Genomic DNA, 22,102 nt, shown 5'->3' with positions numbered 1-22,102 from the left:
GCAGGTTTGTCACTGCCCAGGATGTCCCCAGCAGCTCTCTGGAGACAAAAACCAGGGGAAGAGGAGCACAGAGGGCACCCATCCCAAGTAAGGCTGTCCTTTCCTCCCCCTACACATCCCCAGAACCCACAGCATCTGCAGCTGCCCTGGCATGGGATCTCCAGCTCCAGCCATGGCCCAGGGAATGCAATCCCATTGCTGTGCTCATCCCAGAGCCCTCACATTCCATAAAAACAATGGGAATCATTCCCATCCAGCCCCTGCAAAACAGAAGCACCTCCAGCCCTTTCCCATCCCTGAGGTTACTCCAAGTTTTCCCCTGTAAAGAAGTCAAACTCAGCACTACAACCAACCAAAATCCCAGAATTCCTGCTGCCCTTGCATCCTTCAAGAGATCTTGGAGCATCATCCCTGCATCCCACTGGGTAAAGGGAAATTAGGAATTCCAAAATTAGGAAATCATTTAGAAACTCAGAACACCAGTACACCCCTAAAACAGGAGCCACACCTTGCTTAGGATTCTTTTCTATGGACACAGCCTTTGGAAAATGCACCTGTACTTCCCAAACCCAAGTGCTTGGAGGTTTGGGAACCCCTTCCAGGTGGCAGCAGCTCCACATTCCCAATCCAACCTCTTTCCCATCTAGGGATGGATTCCCACCCAAAGCCACCTGGGGCCCCTCCCACCCCACAGAGAACACCAGGAGGTGACAAATGCTTCTTCTCTTTATTGGGATCACTGGGACATTCCCAGAGGGCAGAGCCTTTTCCTGCACATCCACAGGAGCATTCCCAGGGCAGTCAGGCTCAGCAGAGTGGCTGCTGCCAGCAGGAGCCCCTGGATCAGCACAGGAATTCCACCAGCAGCACCTGGAAGGGACAAAACCCTCTCAGCACTCGTTCATTGACTTCCCAGCCTCCAGCCAATCTTTGGGAAGGATCCCACAGGGCAGTTCAGGGGGATTGCTCCAGAAAATCCCTTTGTGAAATCCCTGGGTGAGGCCTGGAGACACAACCCCACAGTGACCACTACCTTGGGGGGTGTTCCCAGCTGCTGCTGGACTTCCAGAGGGGCTCATTAATCCCTGAGCAGGCTCCAGGATCAGGAGGGGTCCCACGGAGACATCAGCCTCAGTCGGCCCTAAGAGCCCACCTGGGAAGAGAGAAGAATGAGTAGCCAGGAGAGGAATTCCTGCTTTAGGCTGGAATTTGAGAATTACAGAAAGATGGACACTAGGAGAGCAGAATTCCAAGCGTTTTAAATGCAAGGACACAGTTGGAATAAAATCATGGAGTGGTTTGGGATGGATGGGGCCTCAAAACCCTTCCAGCAACACCACCTATGCAAGGACACTTCCCACTATCCCAGGTGGCTCCAGCCATGGCCTGGGACACTTCCAGGGACGAACAACAGTGCCAGGACCTCCCCACCTGCACAGAATTTCCCCCCCCAAATTCCCCTCTTTTCTTTTAAAATCCCTTCCCTAAGGACACACCGGAGGGGAGCCGGCATTGCCCTTAAACTGTGCCCAAACCCCGAGGGGACACCTTGGGGACACACCTCTCTGTCCGGAGCCATCCCTCCTCAGGCGCCTGCCCATCCGTGCTGCCGGGGCGCGGAATTCCCGGGAATCCGCTCCGGGAGAGGGACAGCTGCCGGTGTCGCAGCAGCTGCAGATGGCCGCCGTGCCCTCCAGAGGTGCCCACCTGGAACAGAGGCACCCGTGAGCCCTGCCCGGGCGGGCACGCTCCCCTCCCCGCGGCAGGGACACTCACAGCCCGCTGGCTCTGCTGAAGGAACAGGCTTTATTCCGGGAATTCGGCGCTTCGCCCGCCGGGGACACCCGCAGGTGGCAGCTGATGTAGAGCTGGAGGGGAAATCAAGGAAAACTTCAAGTTAATCAAGCTTGCCTCATCCCCTACAAGTCAAGTTAATCTTGGAGACTTTAGGGCTTTTTTCTCCCGCGATGGATAAACTGAGAAAGGAGAAGGGATGGCAACAACATCTCACCAAATTCCCGGCGTCTCCGGCGAATTTAAAGGCATCCAGCAGGAACCGCAGCGACTCCGGCCGCGGCCGCGGGGACACGAAGGCTGAGGCGGTGTCCTCAGCCCTGCTGTCCAGCAGGCACCTGGGGGAGGGCAGGAATCACCGGGATGCTCCCGAGGAGCCACCCGGGATCCCCGGGCAGCCCGAGCCCGCCTTACCCGCCCAGGTCGATGAAGGCGTAGCGGGGGTTCGAGCTCCGCTCGGGGCTGGCGGTGGCCACGCAGCGATCCACGAAGAGCCGCAGGGGCACGTGGCCCTCCGAGGTGACATCGGCCTGCAAACGGAGGCTGTCCCCAAGCTGGAAGCCATTGGAGAGCCTCTCCCTGCTCCAGTCGTCTGGAATGCAGATCCCAAGGAACGGGGTCACTTTGGGACCTCTTATGGGGTCAGCGTGGGACCTCTTGGATCCCACAACAGCAGCACCACGGGGGTGCAGCAACCCCCGTGGGGTGGGGTTAGCTCCATTGGGGCTCCCAGGATGTCCCCAGGAGCCACGAGGGATACGGAGCTGAGGGACACCAGGCCACCCAAGCGGCACCCACCGTCCATGAGGCGCAGGGAGAACCGGAGCCGCTCTTCCGCCGCCGCCGTGGAGCGGAACGGGGCCCAGGTGGGCTGCACGGCACCGCTGCTCACGTTGCTCCTCCTAAAGGGAAGCGATGGGAATTGCCTGGGCTGGCACCGGCGCCTCGGGGCCGTGGCAGGGCGGGGACAGCCGCCAGCACTCACCTGGGGTAGTGACACTCAATGGGGACCTCGGCGGGGGTGGCCCTCACGATAAGGGGGTTGCCGGAACGGGTGGGTTTGTAGAACAGGGTGGTTCTGTAGATCAGGGAGTCCGGGGTCACCTGGAAGGAGGATTTGGGAGAGGGGGAAAAATCAGGAAAACGAACTTGGCACCAGCAGGGACTCTGCTGGGACACAGAGGCCACATTCCCGATCCTACAGGACGCCACGGAGCTTTGTGCTGGCATCCCAACAAGGCTCAGGCATGAAGGAGAGATTTATCCCATTATCCTATTAATTCCTGCATCCAATTCCACACCTACAACTGAGCGTGTGCCTCATCCAGGATACCCACATTCCAAAAATCCACCCCTGCTCCGGACACTGCTCACCCCAAACCTACCAGCACCTGCACCAGGGCACCCCTAGGGCTGACATCCTCACATGACCCTGGTACCACTCACCTGCAGGGTGCTGCCACACTCGTGCAGCGCGGCCACGAAGGTGACAAAGGCCTGGGCAGGGTTCGGGGACAGGGGCGGGCAGGAGGCCGTGCCCAGGCTCAGCTCCGCCGCCCGCACCGGGCGCCCGGTGCCAAAGAGGTCCCTGCGCACGGTGACAGCCAGCTGCCCCTCCTGGCAGCGCACGGCCACCGCGGGGCGCGGGGACAGCGCCCGCAGCTGCGACAGATCCACCCGAGCCCACGCCTGCGACCGGGGGGAGTCACCCCGCAGCCGCCACATCCCGGAGTTCCGCGAGGGAAAACCCCAGGGATCGGAGGATGCGGCCAGAGCCAACACCCAGCAGAGCAGAGCGACCCCAAAGCGGCTCCCGAACCCCATCCTGAGCCCAGGGAAAGCAGCGCATGGCAAAGGGGCTGCGCGGGAGCTTTTTATGGGAGTATCCCGGGGGATTTTCCCTGCCGGGATAACGGGATCCAGCTGGGCATTCCACTCGGGATAACGGGATCCAGCTGGGGAATCCACTCGGGATAACGGGATCCGGCTGGGGAATCCACTCGGGATAACGGGATCCGGCTGGGCATTCCACTCGGGATAACGGGATCCGGCTGGGCATTCCACTCGGGATAACGGGATCCAGCTGGATCCCATCCCTCCCGAGGGTGATGATTCCCTCCCCCCGCAGCCGGGCATTGTCACCTTTATCCCATGTCCTGCTCGGCTGTGGTAGCACCGATGTCACCCGTGTCCCCCTCGCTCCCTGAGCCGATTTTGGCCAAGCGAGGCAATCTCGGACATTCCCAGGAATTCCCCAAAATCCAGACGGTGCATTCAGAACTGGGGATGTGCCAGCCCCACGCTTTGGGCGCTTTGGGATTTCCCGTGCCGGATTTCCCTGGAATTTTGCCTGGCTAATGAGGGCACCATAACGAGTTCATTTGCATGGAAAGCAGAGGGGCAGAGCTGGTCAGGGACCGGCAGGCAGAATCCAGAGAGTAATTAGCCTCTGAGTGTTAATTGCGCTGATGGTACCGCCGCTGGTGGGCACGGGAGGGTGACAATGACCCCGTGCAGCTGCAGGAGGAGTTGGGGACACTCAGAAGAGTGGCATGGCCCGGCCAGGTCATCCCCGTGCCCTGCGGGCATTCCCGGAGAATTCCCATTCCCCATCCACAGGGATGGGAGAGCTGAGAGGGATTTTGCCCTCAGGATTTATTCCTGGTGTTGATTTTTGGTTTGGGGGGGTTTTGGGGTTGTTTGTTTGTTTGTTGGTTTGGTTTTTTTACTGGGAAACGGGGCTGGAGCATTTACCTCCCTCTTCCAGGATCTATGGGATGGGTTTGGGATGAGGGGACCCACTCGGGTCACTTGTAAGGGATGAGCCAAGCTCTGACCCAGCCCGAATTCCTGGTGGAAATTCTCCTGTCAGGTCCTGCTGTCCCCTGCAGCATCCATAATGTCACTCCACATTCCCACATCCATTCTGGCACCATCCCGGTGTCCCAGCATTGTCCCGGGTGCTTTTAGGGATGATGAATAAATGATGGGACACAGAAAATGTCTCCAGGCCTCTCTATGAATTCTGCAGGAATGGGGCAGATCCCAGCCTGGCTCATCCTGAAGCTGTCCTGGAATGTTTTATCCAGTGGGATGGGGCTGCTTGGGGGGCTCCAGAGGGATGGGAGGGGATGTTCCTGCTTCCAGAGGTATCCATGGGGATGGTAGGGGATGTTCCTGCATCCAGAAGGATCCATGGGGATGATGGGAAGGGATGTTCTTTCATCCAGAGGTATCTATGGGAATGGCAGGGGATATTCCTGTATCCAGAAGGATCAATGGGGATGGGAGGGGATGTTCCTGCATCCAGAGGTATCCATGGAGATGGGAGGGGATGTTCCTGCTTCCCGCAGCCCCACTCCCCATCCCAACACTAGGAATGGCCCTGGAAATCCAGGATTTGATCCATTCAACCTCTGTGGGACCCAGGTCTCCCTCCAGGGATGGGTGCCTGCTCCCAAAGCCTCTCATGCTGTTCCACAGAGGAGGATCCAGGATCCCAAAGAGCCTCACACAGCCCCAGCCCACACTTTCCCTCTCCAGCATGGATTTCTCACCCCTGGAACAGCTCAGCACTTTGCAGGGGCAGGTCCCAGCCCTGTGGGTCACTCTGTGCTCAGTGCAACAGCCCCGAGAGCTCTTCCCCGCTGCCTCCAGAGCAGCCATCCCCGCCCCAAGGGTGACTGCAGGAGCAGTGTCCTGCCCAGCATGAAAGGATGGCAGCCCTTCCATCCCCTACAAACACAGCTGAGCCCTCCCCGAGCCCTGTCCTGCTGCTGCCCCAGCCCAGGGGCGATTCTGCCCCGAGAGCCAGCCCTGCTCTGCCCAGCGCTGAGCGCTCTTCCTTGTGCCTGTCACACTTGGCTGGCCCTCGGGAGCCCCACGGAGCCTCTGCACAGCTGCTCCTCGTGCAGAGGGCCGTGTGTGGGGCAGCAGAGAGGCAGGGGACCATATGCTCCAGCACGGGGACAATGAGCCACTCGCTGAGCCAGCGCCGCTGTGATGAGCCATTGTCATGACTGATGGCACCAGGACTCTGGGGGAGCAGATTGTCACAGCAGATGAGCCCTAATGAACAGAGAAATAACTCCCCGTGATGAGGGAGATGTGCAGAGATGTGCCAAAAGGCACGGTCCTGCGGGGAAGGGAGCACTTGATTGCCAGCAAGGCCAGGGAGCAGCACCCGGGGCTGAGAGAGTGCATCTCCCTGCTGGCCTGGAGAGCAGGGGATGAGCCAACACCTCAGTGCAGGAGGAGGAATAGGAGCACAAGGGGTGGTGGTGGAGCAGAGCAGGCTCACAGGCATGCCCTGCACATCTGCCCTGCTGCAGATGTGAGAGAGCCAGAAAACTGCAGCCAAAATGCATCTCCTGCAGCACCCAGAGTCCCCTGCAAAGGGAAACTGAGGCACAGAGCCAAGGAGTCATTCCTGCAGAGCTGGGCACCCCTGCTCTAGGGAAAAGAAAGCTTTGAAACTCACTATTGGTCTCTGCAGCTCACAAGCTACTTCCCATAAGGAAACTCTGTCACCTAATATTGGTTTGGGCCCACGCCACAGCTTTCCTGGGAGGGAGCTTTGCCACAGGAACTGCTGCCGAGCCACCTTGCATTAGGATTTACTACAGCTCTGCCTGGAAGCCTGCCCTGTGCTTTCTATTTTTAGCTGCAGGCAGACCTATTCATATCAGTCAGCGCTGAAACTCAAATTCTTTCACAGCTCTGGTGCCGTAATTCAGGGACATGCATGAAGGCAGGGTCTCAGCTCTGAGGAGAGCTCACCAGGATAAATAATAAACCCATCAGCTGGGTGGGCTCAAGGCTGGGGGGACACAGGGTGTGCTTTGCTAAAGGCATTCTCATCACACACATTTATTCCACAGGATCACACCACTGCCTAGGTGCAGAGCAAAGCAGGGGCTGGAATGTGATTTACCAGCTCATAAACTGCAAGGAAAGCAGGAGAAATGGGATGAGAGACAGGAAGGGTCCAGGGGAGGTGGAAAGGAGGTTTCCCTGTCTGGTAATTATTTAATCTTAAAATGCTTTTAGAAGGGAAGAACTTCATTAGTGCACAACACATGTGACTGTTCACAGGGGTATGAGGATGAGAGAAGAGATGAGGATCTGACTCCATGTTTCAGAGGGTTTGATTTATTATTTTATGATATATATTACATTAAAACTATACTAAAAGAATAGAAGAAAGGATTTCATCAGAAGGCTAGTTAAGAATAGAAAAATAAAGAATGATAACAAAGGCTTGTGTCTCAGACTCTCTGTCCAAACCAGCTGGCTGTGATTGGCCATTAATTAGAAACAACCCCATGAGACCAATCCCAGATGCACCCGTTGCATTCCACAGCAGCAGATAACCATTGTTTGCATTTTGTTCCTGAGGCCTTGCAGCTTCACAGGAGTAAAAATCCTAAGGAAAGGATTTTCCATAAAAGATGTCTGTGACAAACACAGGCCAAGTAAAAAACGTGTGCTTTTCCAGCTGGCCACAGTAAACATGTGGAGAGTAAAACTCAGAGGTCTGCAGTAAATCAGGGTGATTTCAGTAAAGCAGTGCAGCATAGATACAGATGTTGGGTGATGGAGCTCCCAATCAGCCAGCCCTTGCTCTAATGACACTTCATCACGCTCCCTCCTTCACGTGCGTGCCAGCACGTGCCACAGCTGCTCAGGTGACTGGCAGTGTGACAAATAAAAGCTCTCAGCAGTGAGAATGATACCCCCCTCCTCCCCGAGAGCACTGACGTTACCCACTGACATCATCCCTGCCCTCCATGGCGGCAGAACTCAACCTTGGCAGGGCAAACCTGAGCACACAGCCAGCCCAGGGCACGGGGAGAGGCACAGCCAGGCCCTGCCAGTGCAGCTGACAGCATCTGTATGGGCAATACCTGGGGATTGATCCCACCAGTTTGCACAAGGAAACCCCTCACAGAGAGTTCAGTGGGATTCATCCTTCCTGCTGCAGTGCTGGTTCCTGCTCCTGCTGCAGCATGCAAGGAGCCTGAGGCTGTTGTGCAGGGTGCTGCAGAGGTGCCAGGAGGGTCCCCATGCTTGCACACACTGCTGGTGCCATGCATTGCCCTTGGTCACTCAGTGTCAGAACCCAGGACACTCCTCTGGCTGCCCTGGATGGCTCCAGACCCTGCCAGCGGGCTCAGAGACCTTGGCACGGAGTCAAAAACACCTGTGCCTTCCATTTTAACCCATGGAGACAATTACCAACTTTGTGTGAGGAGTTACAAGCCACAAGAGTTTGAATAGAATGACAGTGAATTTATCACTGTGTGAAAATGTAGAATTTTGGGGTTTTAGAATGGGGGTTCAAGAGGCAAGATGGAGGAATCTGGGCATGTTCTTTCTCCTTCTCCTTCTTGTCCTCTGTCTTCTACTGTGATGGTGGCACTTTTGGATTGGTTTAAGGTAGAGACACACTGTCTAACATAGGTGATAGGTATTGGGAAGTTATTGTAAATAAAGTAGTTTTTTTAATATAAAAAGATAACACTGCCCCAAGGGTGGTGGTCAGAGTGCCTCTGTCTGACCTGCTGAACAGACCTTGGCAGACCAGAAACAATTTAATTACTACTACTGCTACTACTACTACTACTACTACTACTACTAATAATAATAATAATAATAATAATAATAATAATAATAATAACATGAAGAAGAAGAAGAAGAAGAAGAGGTAAATAAATGCATAATAATATATAATAAATAAATAAATAATATAAAAATAAATAAGAAGAAATAATAAACAACCTTGAGAAGGAGAGCCAAGGAATCCTGTCTTCTTCTTCAGTCTCAGGGCTGGGAAAAAGAGACTTTCTAACACCTTGACCCCAGAGACCCCATCAGCTCAGGATGACATTGCTGAAGGCAGCCCCAGCCCTCCTGCCCGAGGTGTCAGCAGAGCTGATGGAACACGTGGGCAAACACTGCTTCTCCCATCCACACACTTTCCAGGAGAAGCATGTCAAATTAATGGACAGAAAGAGCCCAAAACAAAACAACAAGGTGTGTGTGTGAGCATATTAAGTCCTTTTCCATCCGCACTTTATGCTTGAGCTGCTACCTTGAGGCTGCCACAGAAGCCAATGTGCCATTTGCTTCACACAGCTCCTGGGATCTCCGTGGCACCGTTCATGCTTGGCTAGCTCAGCTTCTGGAGGCCATTAGGCAGGGTAATTTCACCAGCTCCTGAGCAAATGCCTGCAGGGCTCCTTGCAAAGCCAGTTCAGCACAGCTGAAATACGGAGGGAATGTTTGTTTGGATCCTAAGGAGAAATGTAATGACTGCTTTGTAGTAAAGCACATTCAAATCAGCCCCACTTTGGCTGATCAAGGCACAATCTCATCAGCACTCTCCGAGAAGAAATACTTCTGATCCAGAAAGTGAGCTTAACATCTTTGTGGAAGAGTTTTCATCATCTGACAACACCTATTTTGGGAGAAGTTAACTCACAGCATCACTCAGGTGCAGGCTTTAAAACAAGGGCTTTTTTTTTTTTTCTATTTTCTATTTTTTCCCTTTTTTCCCCCTTTTTAATTTTTTTACTTTTTGAAAAGGCACTTTCCATTTGATGGGCCCACCTCCACTGAGACACCAGCTGGCCAAACATACCTGGGAGCTGTGGCCTGTTTATTCATGGGTGTGTTGGTGAAAACAGGGCTCTGCAGAGCAGCTTCCACATCTGTGTGTGGGTGCTGAGTCCTAACCAAAGTGGTTGGGATTGATTTTGGTTGTAGGGATCAGAAAATTGGGACAAGCCCTTGAAAAGCCTGGAAGTAACAAGGCCCTGGGTCATCCGAGTGCAGCATGGAGGGTAAAAATATAGAGCAACCATGGTGGGACCAAGGAACCAGGGTAGGTGCCACCGGTGCCACCAGATCAGCAGGACCTCGAGGAGGAACCACGTGAGAAACCAAAGGAAACACTCTGGGTTCACTAGGAACTTGTGAAGCAGGTGGGAGAACTGCTCCAGGTGGGGTGTCTGCACTGATGTCCCCACAAGGACACAGGTGACACCAGGGATGGCTCCCAGCCATGCTGGGTAACAGAGCAGCTTTAGAAGTGGCAGTAGCTGGAAATGTGTTGGCTCTCACTGTTTTGAGGTGCAGGTGCTCCTCAGCAATGTTTCACACACAGGAGGATGGGTGTGCTCCTCACTCTGCCTTGGAAATGGGGATACAGAGGCAGAGAGCTGCAGCAAGGGGTGAAAACAGCCAGGTTTGTCCCATGGCTGATGGACCCAAGCCTGCAGGCTGTCTCTCCAGCTCCATACCTGTTCCTGTGCCAATCCAGGCACCTGCAAAGGCTGCTTCCCTCTAGTCCCACCTCTCCTTTCACACCCTGGCTTTGCCACCCGTGCCAAGCAGGACAGGAGGCAGGTGGCTTGTTAGAAACTGTCCCTGCACCATCCAAACTTGTGAATATGTAACATGCAGTGCATTTTAATAGCTGGCTGGGGACCTGACAGAATTAATTAAAAGAGGAGGAGGCAGGATGAGTATGAAAGGTGCCTGTGAAGAGCAGCAGGCCAGAGTGTGTCAGTGAAGGCTGAGGGAGATGCAGGAGGAAAGCAGGGGCCTCTCAGTGCTGCCATTGCTGTCTTATCCAGGCACAGGCTGGTACTTGGCCTTGGCAGCTGCCAGCACTTGCCTGCACTCCCCTGAGTGTGTTCCTGTGTGTGATGGCACACAGATGTTCAGAGAGCCAGCTCTGTGCCCTGGGCCTGCTCAGGCAGGAACACCTGCCAGCAGAGAGCAGGAAACAAACACCACTAAAGCCAGTTTCCTCTGCCTGTGGGGCAAAGTGTGGGGCTGATAGAATTAATTAAAAGAGGAGGAGGTAGGACTGACCCACTGGGTCCTGCCCAGTGACCTTGGGCTGAGTGTCCCTGCAGAGGAACCTGTTCAGGTGGAGGCATCACTCCAGGTATCTGCCCATGCCTTTGAACAAAGGGTTCTATTAAAAAAAACCCTTGTCTGCAAATTTGGGGGGAGCTCAAAAATCCCTGTCCCATCCAGAAAGGAGATCCTTTCACTGTCTGCCCCTGGCAAGCTCAAACCCCTGTCCCCTCCAGAAACTGGATTCTTTGTCCCTGGCAAGCTCAAACCTCTGGTCCCCTCCAGAAATTGGATTCTTTGCCCCTGTAAGCTCAAATCCCTGGTTCCCTTCAGAAATTGGATTCTTTGTCCCTGGGAAGCTCAAACCCCTGTCCCCAGCAGTGAGTGAGGAGGGAGGACCTGGCCCCTCACTCTGATCCCCTCTCCCAGGGGCTGTGTTGTCCCCAGCACAGAGGGGCTGCTGGTTCTGGGTGGGGAGCTCAGCTCCCAGCTCCAGGGATGGCACAGAGCGTGATTTGCCTTTGGTAACTCTCACCTGCCTTCCCTGATGTTTAGGGGCTGCTTGATCCGCGTGGGATTTTTTCATCTCCAGCACCGACAATCCTCTGATAGTTCCCTGTGCTTTTCTTTGACGCTAACCAGAGCCCTCAAGTTGTTTCTCATATCAAACGCTCCCAGTCAATCTGATTTTCAGAAAACACAGCGTGTCTGGGGAGAAACCTGCAAAATATAGAACACATTCCCCATTTGCATCCCAATGTTGAAAAACCCCATCACTCCTCTATGGCACGTCATATCAGCACTACACCCGCCATGAAATATTCATGGCCATTTATTATCATGTTGTTTATTATCCTCATAAAACTCTCCAGCAATCAGTTTCTTTATTTGCTCAGCCTGCAGCCTGGATGGGTGCTTTTGTGTCTCCTTCAGTGTTTGGATTTATCCAGGGCCCCTGTCAGCATAAGAACAACAGCACTGCTAGCCCAAGCTCAGTCCATCCCAGGCTGCTTGTGGCATGCACAGAGCACTGATCAGGAAATGTAGGGTGACCATGATATACTCTGTATTAGGTTGATGGAATGGAATTAAATTCAACCCAAAATTGACTTCTTGAGCCCAGCGGGACAGCACAGGGAGCAGAGGAATCAAACCCAGTCCTGCTTGGGTTGGGAGGGCAGTGGCACACAGCCCTGCTGTCACTGTCCCTGCATCCTCCCTGTGAGGTTAAAAAGGAGGAGGGAAGCACTCAGTGAGGACAGCTCCTGAAGGTTTCATGGCAGCTGCCAGATTAATGTTAATGTAAGCTGCTAAAAGATTTTCAAATGGATTAGTTCTCCATTTCCTCCTTGGCACCCTGAGGGGCTGGTGCTGGAAGAACAGATCTGGATCACCTCTGCAGCCACAGAGTTCCCTCCTGGCAGCACAGCAGAGCTAGGGCTGGGCCTGGAGGGAGCCTGGAGAAAGAGAGGGACGCTCTGGAACAGATTCAGCTTCTTTATAGCACTTCTTTACAGCAGGACACTTTGTAGGAGTGCCCATTCTGCAAACCTTTTATTCCTCCTGCCAGAGCTCGCAGCCCTGCCCTTTCCGTGAGGAGGGGAGGAAGAAAAGGTCTCTGAGGACAGCAAAAGCAAGAGCTCTCCTTTCACAGGGATTGCAAAGCTGAGTCTCAGTGGAGTGACCTTGATACAACCTCTTGTTTCAAACACACAGCAAACATTTCTGTGTTGAACAAACTCCTGCGAGAGGATTCAGGCTCCTCTCTTGCCAAGGCACTGGCACTGCTTTTCCCCAGAGCACAGTGTCTTCCAAAAGCAAACTGCATCAGCCTCAGAAAAATAAATAAATCTACTTTTCACATCATTTCATCTTCTGATAACAGAAATTAACTCAGTCTGAGGCATTACTGGGAATTAATGACTGCCTGCCTCCTGACTCACCAGCTCTTCCCAGGCTTTCATAAATTCCTGGGAAACATTGTGAACCACACATCACCAGTAAGCTGAAAATAAAGACCTTGTCCAGAACCCTGGGGGCAATATCCAGCGTGCCAGTGCCACCTGGAAGCCTGGGAATGGAGATGAGCTCCCAGACAAGCACCCTGATGGCTCACTGGGGCGCCCTGAGCTGCTCCTGGGGCTCCCTGCAGGATCCCAGCCCTGGCTCTGCATCACTCCTCCCAAATCAGCCTGGCTGAAAGCAGCACAGCACCCTTGGGGAGCAGCACATCCACCCTTGGGGAGCAGCACATCCACCTGTGATGGTGTTCACAGGGGTTCTTGGATGAGGGAAGATACAAGGATCTGACTCCATGTTTCAGAAGGCCGATTTATTATTTTATGGTATATATTACATTAAAACTATACTAAAAGAATAGAAGAAAAGGTTTCATCAGAAGGCTGGCTAAGAATAGAATAGCCAAGAATGATAACAAAGGCTTGTGGCTCTGCTCTCTGGCTCTCTGACTGTGATTGGCCATTAATTAGAAACAACCACATGAGACCAATCCCAGATGCACCTGCTTGCATTCCACAGCAGCAGATAACCATTGTTTACATTTTGTTCCTGAGGTGTCTCAGCTTCTTAGGAGAAAAATTCCTAAGGAAAGGATTTTCCATAAAAGATGTCTGCGACACATCCACCCTTGGGGTGCTGCTCCTCTGGGTAATCAAACTCACACTGCATGGTCTTACCTTTAACCTTTTTTCCTGTCTAACTCTCTTTTCTGAGAGATGAAGGAGCCTCTCCAGAGCTGCCCCTGCATTCAGGCACTTCCACACCATGCTCACTTCACCTCTAACCTGCTCTTAATAAACTAAAAGAAGATGGTTCATTACTGAAGCCAAGCTCTGCAGCTCACACCTGCTTGGCAGTGGAAACCATCGTGTCACACACATCAAGCCTTTGGGACTTTGTGCCTTTCAGATCATGCAGCTTGCAGTGGGGAGAAGAAGAGCTGGTAAAATTGGCACATCTATATATTTATTTAAATACTGAGATTTCCTGCTCTCGCAGTTGCAAATGTAAATTTTGTGTACTTAGATCCAGTAATTAGGGTTAATGACTAAAGAGCATTTGGAAATTGTGCAATTTGTGAAGTCCTCCATCAGAAAGGACTAATTAGGTTTGCTTCTCCTTTTGAAAAACACAAATTTCTGTCACCAGCTGTTCATGGGACGTGGCTGTCTGGGCTGCTTGTCTCAAGAAATTTGATTAAATTGAGTTAAATTTAGTTAGATTTAGTTATCATATATTAATTACAGATTCCTGTGAGTTCCAGCATTCCAGTGGCAGAACAGGTCGAGGCATGGCCGAGAGTGGAATATGTTTTAATCTGGAGGAAACACAGCTGCTAGTTCAAACCAAAAGGCTGAGCAGCTCCACTCCAGCCCATAGCTGAATTCATTTACTCTTGTGTCTCACTTTTGCAGGAGTCATCCATCCAAAGCACTTATTCTCCAAGGACAATTGCTGTGCAGCGCAGGCCAGTGCAGCAGAGAGATTTCTCTCCTGACAGATTATCCCCGGGGAGAAGCTGAGCAACGCTCCAGGGCCTTGCAGAAGATGAGGTCTGAAAAATAATTCTGCACTACAAACATGTTCTTCTTCCCCTCCACAGGCACCTTGGGCCCCTCAGGGCAGAGCTGGGCACACAGGGGCTCCCAGAGCAGCTCCCACCCCTCTGTGGGAGCTGGGTCATGGATGTTGGTTAGCTCAATGGCTGTGTCCCTCCAGGTGTTTATTTAAGGCACTTGGGCATCCCAAGCAGTGGGGTGTGAAAGCAGCACCTCATAAAAACATCCCAGTCCCAATAACACTCCTACATCAGCTTCCTGGTGTGACCGTGTTCACAGGGGTCTCATGTTGAGGGAAGAGATGATGATCTGACTCCATGTTTCAGAAGGCTGATTTATTATTTTATTATATATATTACATTAAAATTTTACTAAAAGAATAGAAGAAAGGATTTCATCAGAAGGCTAGCTAAGAATAGAAAAAGAAAGAATGAATAACAAAGGTTTGTGGCTCAGCCTCTCTGTCCGAGCCAGCTGACTGTGACTGGCCATTAATTAGAACAAACCAACATGGGCCAATCAAAGATTTACTTGTTGCATTCCACAGCAGCAGATAACCATTGTTTACCTTTTGTTCCTGAGGCCTCTCAGCTTCTCAGGAAGAAAAATCCTAAGGAAAGGATTTTTCATAAAAGATGTCTGCGACATCCTGGGATGCAGCTGTAACAACCCCCCTGGAGAGGCTGTGGCAGCACAGGGAAGGTTTTATTTGCTTTATTGGCCCTCAGTTATGAGCTTTGGCACAGAGGAGCATCCAGCACTGCAGCACCTCCACCAGCAGCTCCCCATGCTCCCACACCCTGCCGTGCACGAGTGCAGACACCTGCAGCCCACTCCTAATTCTCTAAACACCCAGAAATCAGCAGTGTCAGCTCTTCCTCTGCTGTTTTTCGGGTGGTGACCTGTGTACAATTGACTGAAGGCTCCTGACACCCCAGCTGCTCCCAGGTGCCTTGCTGAAGCCTTGAGGGAAGTCCCACAGGTCAGGTTCACAGGCTAAGAGCTGTTGAACACATCCCTAGAGGGGGAACCTCATGATTAACAGCTCTTTAACCCAACTGAACCCCTGCAGGCTGGATATGTTCAGAAAGACATGGTTAATTGTGGGAGCAATTAGCCTCTGCAAGGATTCACCAGGTACACGATGGATTCTCTGTGCCTGAAGTGTTTAAATCTCAGTGGAGTTTTTTTTGCAAAGATAAGCTTCTGTCTGACCAGGGCGGACAGGCTTCATACAGGAATAGCCAATTTTATGCAAGAAGAGATGAACAGAATGGTCTTTTGAGCTGGAAAATCTCTAAAATCTCTGAAACTATTAAGAGAGAGTGAGACATTTCTAGTGGGTTTGACAGCTAGATGACAAATCTGTGTTAAATTCCACAGGATCCAAAGAAACTACTCAGCCTCGTTTTCTGATATCCTCCAAGGGGTTTCCCAGTGGGGGATTTTAGCTTTCCATTTTTTAGCTTCAGAATAATTTTCCGAGTTGGAAAACTTCTCAAGCTCCCCTCCTCTCACCTCCCCTGCTCCTCCATCCTCTCCTGTCTCGGAGCAGGTGCCAAGCTGTGCGTGGGTGCACCCCTGGGAGAGGCAGCAGCAGAGCCAGCCCACACGTGTGAGGAGCACAGCAGTGGGCACCACTGGGAGAAGCCAAACTTTGCACTTTCCCAGCCCAAAATTATCTCAGAGCCTGGGCATCACCCCCTTGCCAACCCCACAGCACAGGGAGGGAGTGGCTGCACCCATTTTGCTTCTCCAGAATAGTTTGGGTTATCAATATTTCCCTTTTAACTCTGCTGTGAAGCCCAATCTTCCCAAATTCAACAGGGCATAGCAGCTGTGCTTGGGGCTGGCTCATCCCCCTCCAGCAATGGAAGCAGTTGTGAAGCTCAAGGCATCCTGCAGATCCTGCAGGTGATTAAGAATTAATAATTGCTTCCAGGACCAAATGTTTCAGCCAAGAGTGTGGAGTTTGGTATTTTATATCTGTTTTGAAAAAGATGGCAGATAACTGAATGTGCAGAGTAACTCCTAATCAGTCATCACTTTCTGTGGACTTCCATCCACACCAAAATAGAAACCTCTCACTCAGAGATGCTACACCTTCCCAACCTTGTTCTGCTGGGCTGGCTTAGCAGGGAGACTCTTCAGGAAAGCCTGAAATACAAGTTTTGACCCTCTCCAGTATTTCCTTGTCTGTCTTGAACTCAGCAGCTCCTTAGCAAGATCAAGGAGGAAAAAAACCAATGGTCAATTAAAAGTGGAAGAAATTAATGAAAAGGTGGCTAGGCCCACTAATATTAATTAAAAATATAACTATTTAGGCCATTAAATGTAAAAGTAGTCAGTGTCTGAATTTTGGTGGGGCTTCCTGACAGGCATGACAGCAGGACCCTGTATTGGGGAAATCTGCTCTCTCAAGAGGCTGCCAGTCCTTCAGAGAGCAAAGAAGTTAATGAAATAGAGGCAGAAAAGATTGCAGTGTTTCCTGCACTTCCTTGTGATTTAAATGTGTGGTAAGTACTTTTCTTCCAGAAATCCCAAGTGGAAGGAGTAAAGTAACAACCACTTGAAGGATTTAACCCAGAAGTCTCCAGCTGAATTCATTTTTAAAATGGGAAGTTTGTATAAACCCGTGGAAAGGAAAAAATTACATAAGCAGCAGCCACTGCTGGAACTTCTGGAATGGGGTAATTTGCAGAAGGACCCAAGACTTGCTCAGGCCTTTGGAAGGGGACAGTCTCCCTGTGATGATTTTCTGTGCACAATTCACTGTGCAGCACAGCAGGGGTGGTGGGAAAGGGCTCTGGGGACACGGAGCAGGGCTTGAAAAGCCAGGAATAGGATTCAGCCCTTGGATCCTGCCTGCCCTGGGGCTGGCTGTGGATGGGCAGGGCTGTGAGGGTGCAGAGCCAGGGAAGAAATCAGCTCAGGGAGGGCAGCCCAGCAGCCAGCCTGCAGCCAATATCATGGAAATGATCCCAGCTTTGGGCCCTGCTGAGCTGCACTGGGAATGGGCACCCTGGGCAGGCAGGAGGAAGCAGCAAGTCCACAGGGCACATCAGTTGGAACATTGCTTCAGTGGCCATTAAAATCACCCCTAACATCTCCACATGCAGCTTGTGGGGCAGCCCAAGGTGAGAGAGGCTGGAGAGGTGACCTCCTGCCATAAGAGCACCCTCCAGCACTGCAGAGCACCCCAAGGCTTCCTTGCCTGTCTGTAGTTGCCTTCTCTCTGCAGAGAGCACCCAGAGGGTCCTGTCACTGCCCATCTCCTCTCCCTCTCAGCTGGCACACGCTGGAGCTGCCAGGCAGGAGCTGGCTCTGCCCACGAGCACGGCCAGCAGAGCTCTGGAAACCTCGCTGCCCTCCTCAGTGCTGGGGAAGATGAGACAGGAAAGCCTTATAAATATGATTGCCTGGCAAAAGATTTTGAGAATATGGAAACTATAAGCGAGATTGAAATGAAAGCAAGCTTTGAGATACCTCAGTTGCTGAACAACTGGAAAACAATGGCATGGCCAGCTGAAGGTAATCCCCTTTTGATGGAACAACACCCTCTGCTTGCAGACAGGCCCAAGGGTCAGAGCAGACCCTGCCAGCTTGGCAGAAGGGGCCCAAAGAGGAGTTTTTAGGGTTTAAAATATAACACAGTATGGTAATGTAGTGATTCTTATAGGCTGTATGGAAATGCTGTAGGATTTGTATCTTGTACTAGACTGGTTAGTGAGAATTAGAATATTCAACACAGAAGAAGATATATTGTATTGTAAGGAGAACTTCACTCTCCTGTCTCTTGCCCCTTTTAGCTCTTACCTCTCTTTCCCTTTTTATCTCTTACGTTTTTACTCTCTTACCCTTTTACTCTTTCACCCTCTCACCCTCTCTGCCCCTCTCTCCTCTCTTTGCTGCTCTGAGCTGTGTTTGGCAGCTCCCAGCAGGGCCCTGCACCCAGGCCCTTTGCCATAAACCCCAAATCCCAGCAGGGCCCTGCACCCAGGCCCTTTGCAATAAACCCCAAATCCCAGCAGGGCCCTGCACCCAGGCCCTTTGCCATAAACCCCAAATCCCAGCAGGGCCCTGCACCCAGGCCCTTTGCCATAAACCCCAAATCCCAGCAGGGCCCTGCACCCAGGCCCTTTGCAATAAACCCCAAGTTCCAGCCCTGGCTGCAGAGATCTCTGTCTCTGTCCATCCTGACCGTGCTACCCCCGATGCTCTGACACTCAGGAGATGGGATTTGTCAGGGCACTGACACAGCAGGGCCAGAGCTTCTCTCTCTCATTCCATGGGGTCTATTCCTGCCCCAAGAAAGAGCAGAGATGAACATCAAGACACAGCAGTGCACGAGTGAGGGAGGCACTTGCACACACAGCTCCCAGAGACAGAGACTGTCGTGCTCAAACTGCAGCTGAGACGCTGTTTGTCCCCTATCAACACACTGTCCCCTCTTGTCATGCCCTGTGCTGGCCCTGACAGCCCTGTGGGATGGCTCTGCCAGGTTCTGAGGGCCACAAACACCCTGGGAATGCTGAGCCAGCCAAGCAAACCCTGGCTGGGCTCCGGCTTTGCCCACAAACTGGCTGATACTCACAGAGCTGCTCACAGGCAGCCAAGCTGTTTCATTTGGTTGGGTTTTCCTTCTCTTTTTGATTTGTATCTTGGTTCTTAGCTGGTTCTGAGCCTGCAGGAGGGGCCAGGCTGCAGTGGGTACATATCAACACAGCCTGGCTGATTCAGAGTGACCAAGCATCTGACACGAATCCTCCCAAATCAGCAACGTGTGCTTGGTGATTGCTGGCACTGCAGAAGTGGAAACCACATAGAGAGACCCTAGAGATGTGATTTCTCATCTGTGACCATGTTTATAGGGGTCTCAGGATGAGGGAAGAAACGAGGATCTGACTCCATGTTTCAGAAGGCTGGATTTATTATTTTATGATATATATTATATTAAAACTATGCAAAAAGAATCGAAGAAAAGATTTCATCAGAAGGCTAGCTAAGAATAAAAAAAGAAAGAATGAAAAACAAACATTTGTGGTTCGGACTCTCTGTCCAAGCCAGCTGACTGTGACTGGCCATTAATTAGAAACAACCACACGAGACCAATCCCAGATGCACCTGTTGCATTCCACAGCAGCAGATAACCATTGTTTACATTTTGTTCCTGAGGCCTCTCAGCTTCTCAGGAGGAAAAATCCTAAGGAAAGGATTTTTCATAAAATGTGTCTGTGACACTCATTCCTCTCCATACAGCCTGAGCCCTGGAGCCACAGTGACAGGCAGCTCTGCCCAGCACTCCCAGCCACATGGAGGGTGAGCTTAGGGAAAGGCAGGAGCTCTGCCATCTCCCTCTGTCCCAGCACGAGCACAGGACCCTGTTTCAAAGACAGCAAGAGCTTTGGGACCCTTCAGGTCACTCTGGAAGTGGCATTTGCTCCCAGCTCAGCTGGTCCCTGCTGCCTCAGTGATGGAGCACTGCAAGGTTTGTAGGACACTTTCCCCTTGACAGCCCAGACCTTCCTGTTCAGCTTCTCATGCCTTTCTGGAAGCTGTTCTGCCTTTCCCCAAGCTGAGTTATAAAGACACCAACACCTCAAAAACCTCCAGGTTCCTATAGCATTCTTAATGATGTTCCTGGTCTAACAGAGCAGATTTACTTCCTCCAGAGAAGGCTACAGAAAACACTGCTGTTCCATATGTGTCTGTCTGCTCTCCCTTTCGCACACTAGCTGTGAACAGCTTGCAAGGGAAAACACACCTGAAAGCTCAGGTGTGCTCCTGACTTGTAAATCAGGGCTTTGCACAGCAGATCCTTCTGGCCCTTCTTCTTCTCCTGCAACAGCAGCAGAGGCTTGGTTTTTGCTACATTTCTCCTCACAGCAAAAAGCAAGGCACAGTTCTTTTCAAGAATATTTCTGGGTTCCACATTCTCTGAACCTCAGAGAAAGAAAACACAATTCTTATCATTTGCTGTGCCTGTGTTTGTGCCAGAACAGAATGCAATAGGGAGATTGTTTACCCAGAGTGATGGAGTTTTGTTTCCTTGGCCTGTCAGGGCCAGGTTTGTGTGTGTATGTGAGTTGGGACTGTTGAGGGACAGTCATGAGGTTCTGGGCAGTGTGTGCAGGGTTGAGAGCTTGGCAGATTCAGTTTAGATGTCATGTAATATAGTGTTATATAATATAGAACAATATAGTATATAAAGTAATTAATTAGCCTTTTGATAAGATGGAGTCCTCCTCATCATTCCTCCCTGCCATGGGGGTCCCTGCAAATCCCATACTTGGTGGAGCTGTGAAGGCAGCAGACAGGAAATCCACGTGGCACTCCCTGCCTTGTGTGAAGATTCATGGCTGTGCTCTCTGAAGGTCAGCTTCATCTGCTGCAGGCAATTAGGGATAATCTATGGCTCCTGCTGCTGCTCCAGCCCTGGCCGTATGCTCCCTGTCAGCACCAGACCATTGGTCAAATAAAAGTCACAACTGGTCAGTGTCCTGGAGAGATGCTGTGCCCAGAGCAGGGAGCTCCTCAGGGATGGGCTCCCAGGGATCTTGCTTCTCTGAACAGCTGAGGAGTGGCAGAGAGGGACAGACACAGATTTCCTGGATTTAGGAAATAACTTTGAAATCTGAGCCTGAGACCCTTGATTTAAAGTTATTTTCTCATGGTTGCTCACTTGGTGGCATCTCTAAGCACGGTCTCTGCAGTCTGCCTTGGGATCCCACATCATTTATGCCACTGAAACCAGCACCAGAGACAAGGCTGCAACCCTGACTGCTGACCCACAGCTGGGACCAGAGTCTGAGAGTGCCCTTGGGTTTTGGGATTGCAAAAATTATCACAAAACAGCATATCCTGCAAATGAAGCTCACATTAACATTTACAATAGTTTTCTGAAGAAAGCAGCCCCAGGTGGTGCAGGCAGCTTTTCACCAGGGACTGCAGTGAGGCCAGTGAGGGGCAGGGGTAATGAGAGCCCTGCTGGGGCTACTGACAGCAGGGGGAATTCACTGTCACATTTTCTGAAAAATCCTCTTTGCCCAGGATTTTCTTCTGGGGAGCTGAGAAGCCTCAGGTTCTCCTGTATTTGCTGCTCTGGAATGTGGTCTGGAGATTGTTTATCCAAACATGTGAATTGTTTTTACTTAATGGCCAATCACCATTGGTCAGACTGTGTCAGACTGTGAGGAGTCAGTCACAAGTTTTTATTATTCGTTCTTGTTAAACCTTCTTTCTGTATCCTTCTGTTTCTTTAGTATAGTTTTAGTATAGCATAATATAATATAATATAATATAATATAATATAATATAATATAATATAATATAATATAATATAATATAATATAATATAATATAATATAATTTATATTATATTATATTACATATGAGAATTAATTATATATCATCAATATTATATTATTAATTATATAATAGTTAATAATATAATTAATTACATATAACATAATAATATATAATGATATTATATTATATTATATTATATTATATTATATTATATTATATTATATTATATTATATTATATTATATTATATTATATTATATTATATTATATTATATTATATTATATTATATTATATTATATTATATTATATTATATTTATTATCAGCCTTCTGGGAACATGGAGTCAGACTCCTCCTCTCTCACCTCATCCTGGGCACCCTCACAAACACCACAGGGAAGGATGAAAGGATGGCAGATACCTGGGCCATGCCCCAGGAGCTGGTCCCTCCTGCCAGGCCTGCAGGGAACAGGAGCTGGGCCATGTTCTCCCTCTAAATTCTCTCCCTGGCAGGAGGAGGTGGCTGAGTTTCCAGCCTCCCTGGCCCTGTCTCTCCC

General features: G+C 50.9%; 1 protein-coding gene across 1 annotated transcript; it reads right to left on the bottom strand.

Moving 5' to 3' along the window:
* Positions 1-736: 736 nt before the first annotated feature.
* LOC131088700 (zona pellucida sperm-binding protein 3-like) lies at positions 737-3,618 on the bottom strand. The gene is made up of 9 exons (XM_058032946.1): positions 3,241-3,618; positions 2,780-2,898; positions 2,593-2,696; positions 2,209-2,386; positions 2,012-2,132; positions 1,777-1,868; positions 1,562-1,707; positions 1,034-1,153; positions 737-870 (listed from the first exon to the last, which is right to left on the bottom strand). The coding sequence occupies exons 1-9, from the start codon at positions 3,616-3,618 to the stop codon at positions 737-739; spliced, it is 1,392 nt and encodes a 463-aa protein (XP_057888929.1).
* Between the last annotated feature and the right edge of the window lie 18,484 nt (positions 3,619-22,102).

Source organism: Melospiza georgiana, chromosome 12, assembly GCF_028018845.1.
Source record: "Melospiza georgiana isolate bMelGeo1 chromosome 12, bMelGeo1.pri, whole genome shotgun sequence".
NCBI classification, from domain to species: domain Eukaryota; kingdom Metazoa; phylum Chordata; class Aves; order Passeriformes; family Passerellidae; genus Melospiza; species Melospiza georgiana.
The sequence above is the reverse complement of the archived record's forward strand: the minus strand, read 5'-3'. Positions and strand labels throughout refer to the sequence as shown.